The sequence below is a fragment of the Calidris pugnax genome, unplaced genomic scaffold (genome assembly GCF_001431845.1).
Source record: "Calidris pugnax isolate Ruff unplaced genomic scaffold, ASM143184v1 scaffold14, whole genome shotgun sequence".
In the NCBI taxonomy this organism is placed as follows: Eukaryota; Metazoa; Chordata; class Aves; order Charadriiformes; family Scolopacidae; genus Calidris; species Calidris pugnax.
Window position 1 is genome coordinate 14,022,505 of NW_015090793.1, and position 2,620 is coordinate 14,025,124.

General features: G+C 57.9%; 1 protein-coding gene across 1 annotated transcript in view; it reads right to left on the reverse strand.

Annotated features, from left to right (window-relative positions):
• LOC106902893 (homeobox protein EMX1-like) overlaps window positions 1–2,342 on the reverse strand; it is a 13,356-nt gene extending 11,014 nt beyond the window's left edge. The window contains exon 1 of the mRNA XM_014966723.1: window positions 2,312–2,342. Coding sequence (XP_014822209.1) covers window positions 2,312–2,342 — 31 coding nt within the window. The remainder of the gene's footprint in view (window positions 1–2,311) is intronic.
• Between the last annotated feature and the right edge of the window lie 278 nt (window positions 2,343–2,620).

Sequence of the window (2,620 nt, forward strand, 5' to 3'; positions counted from 1 at the left end):
CTGCGCGGGCCGGTCCTGAGTTCACTCCGCAGTTTGGCTCTGCTCTGAGTTTTGTTGGCCCGCGGAGGCGGGGGCCAGCCCTCCCCTCCCGCACAAAGGGGGTTGAAAGTCTATTTTCCACTTGGCTGGATCGAAATACTCCGCGCGAGCACCCGCGGATCCTTGCCCCCGCGGAGAGGAGAGCGCTGCTGCGCGCCCGTGGGCTTTCCGCGGACACGTTCCCGCAAGAGGCTGCGGGGAAGGAGAAGGGTACGAGAGGAAATAATACACGAAACCTCCGCAGAAATTAAAGCCTAAAAATGGAGGGAGCGCGTCGCCAAAGTGCTTTTTTTTATTTTTATTTTTATTTCCGAAGGAGAAATAGAGAGAAAGAACCTACATTTGAAATATATATTTATATTTAACAACGGAAATAAAGAAACAGGGCTGGGTCAGCCGGCTGGTGGAGAGGGCACCCAGGCGCGGAGCGGGGCGCACCGGCGGAGGGATGGGGAAGGGGAAGGGAGAGGAGAAGGGGAAAGGAAAGGGAAAAGGTAAGGGGAAATAGAAGGGGAAAGGGAAAGGACGAAAAGAGAAGGGAAGGGGGACGTGGAGACAGCGCTCGGCTCAGACACGGGGGCTGCGCCCGGCTCCGGACCATTTGTGGAATTTAATTTAAATCAATTTAATTCAATTTAATTTTTTTTTTTTCCTCTCTCTCTGTTTTCTTTGATCCCCGAGCCGGGCCGGGGGTGGGCGAGGCAGAGGTGCGGACCCTCCGCCCCCGCTCCCCCGCAGCCGCCGGTCGGGACCGGGCGGTGGCAGCGCCTCAGGCCGCCGAGCGCTGAGCGGGGCCGGGATTTCGTTTCGCGCGGATCCCGCCGCCTTTCAGCCGCTTCTGCGGGGGGAAAAGAAAAAGTCGGCCGGGTGCCGGCTGCTCACAGCGGGAATCCCCGCCGGCAGCATCTCCCCTCCGCTCCCCGGCTCCGCAGGAACCTTTTTTTGGGGGAGCTGCTTCGGTTTGGGGGATATATCGTCCTACTGGAAAATTAGAAACCTTTAATTTTTATTTTTTTTCCCCCGTTTTTCCTTGTGGTTTTCAGTCCCGTCTTGGTGTCCAGACGAGGTTCCCTGGATGCTCTGGAGGGAGCCAGGGCTTGCTGGGAGCTCGGAAGCTGCTGTGCTGAAATCAGGAGAGAACCCCAAATTTATCTTTACATTTCTTTTCCCCGCTGCCGTGCCCAGGCCTGCTCCCACCTCCAGGATAATTCAGGCAGGACCTTTATCCCCCATAGGAATAAAATGCAGACACCCCACCCCGACCCAGGCGGGTGCCTTGACTCCAGCCACTGGTGTCCCCGGCTTATTAAAGAGGAAAACTTTAGCGCCTGCACCCCCAGGAGGAGGTGATCCGGGAGCAGCCTGCCTTCCCACTGGATTCCTGGCCGGGAGGAGCTCTGAGTGGAGGAGAAAGGCATTTTATTTTTTAACGAAAGAGCCGCAGAGGATGCCAGCGGAGCGGGGGGACGCAGCCGGCAGCGGCGGTGGGCAGGCAGGGTTGGGCAGGGGGTGCTCTGCCGGGATTAGGGGGTGCTGGTGGGGGAAAGGTGTGATCTGATGCCCATTAAAATACAACAGTGAGGATTTGCCGAGGAGCAAACGAAAGAGGAAGGAAGGAGAGGGAGAGGGGGACAGGACAGGCACTAAAAACTGGCCCTGGGGCTGGGGGTAGAGAGTCAGCTCCGGGGATGCTGTAAGCAGCAGGTCCATCCCCATCCATCTGCATCCCCAAGCCCTGGCCACTGCTTGCCTGCCTGGACTCAGTCCCTGCCTGCACCCCTTCCTCCTTCCACAGCAGGAGCAGGGAGGCTTTTCTGGGGCCGGATCGGGCGCACTGCCGGCAGGTGCAGTCCGTTCCCCCCCCCAGCTCGTTAATCTGTAACACATCGGCCTCCAGCATCAAAGGGCAGAATGTGGAAAATCAGGCCCCGGGCCCCGGAGCGTGGCCACGGGCACAGCTTGCTGGGATGTTAAAAGTTGACCAGACTTCAAAGTGCTGGATCATTTCCTCCTAACCTCTCCCACCTGCTCTTCCCGTGGGCACAGCTCCTTGCCCTGCCCGGATTTCTTCTCATCATCCTTCAAAGGTGGTCCCAAAGTGAAAAGGAGAAGAATGGGGCTGATGGGGCTGTATTTTGGGTTAGGGGGACAAGGAGGTCCAGAGCCTGCTTGTCTTGGGCTGCTCCCCCTTTCCTGCTTCTTTGGCTTCTTTTTTTTTTTTTTAATTTCCCTTGGTTCAGGGATATGTTGGATGGCAATAAACTGACCTTACACAACCCCATGGGCTTCAGCAGGTTATTCATCTCAACTCCCTCAGTTTCCTTTTTTTAAGGTGTTTTTGGCAACTGGTTCATCGATGGTAGATGGACGGACAGACAGACGCATGGATGGATGGATGGATGGATGGATGGATGGATGGAGAAAAAAGTAAAAGGCAAGAGAGCAAGCCGGGGGACGGCAGAGGCCGGCAGGTGGAAGGGCAGGGACCCCGGGGACAGCGGGCTGGCTGCGGGCTGCGGGCGGGAGCGGGAGACCCCCGGCGCCTCTCCCGGACGGGCCCGGGGCCGGTGCGGCCGGTCGG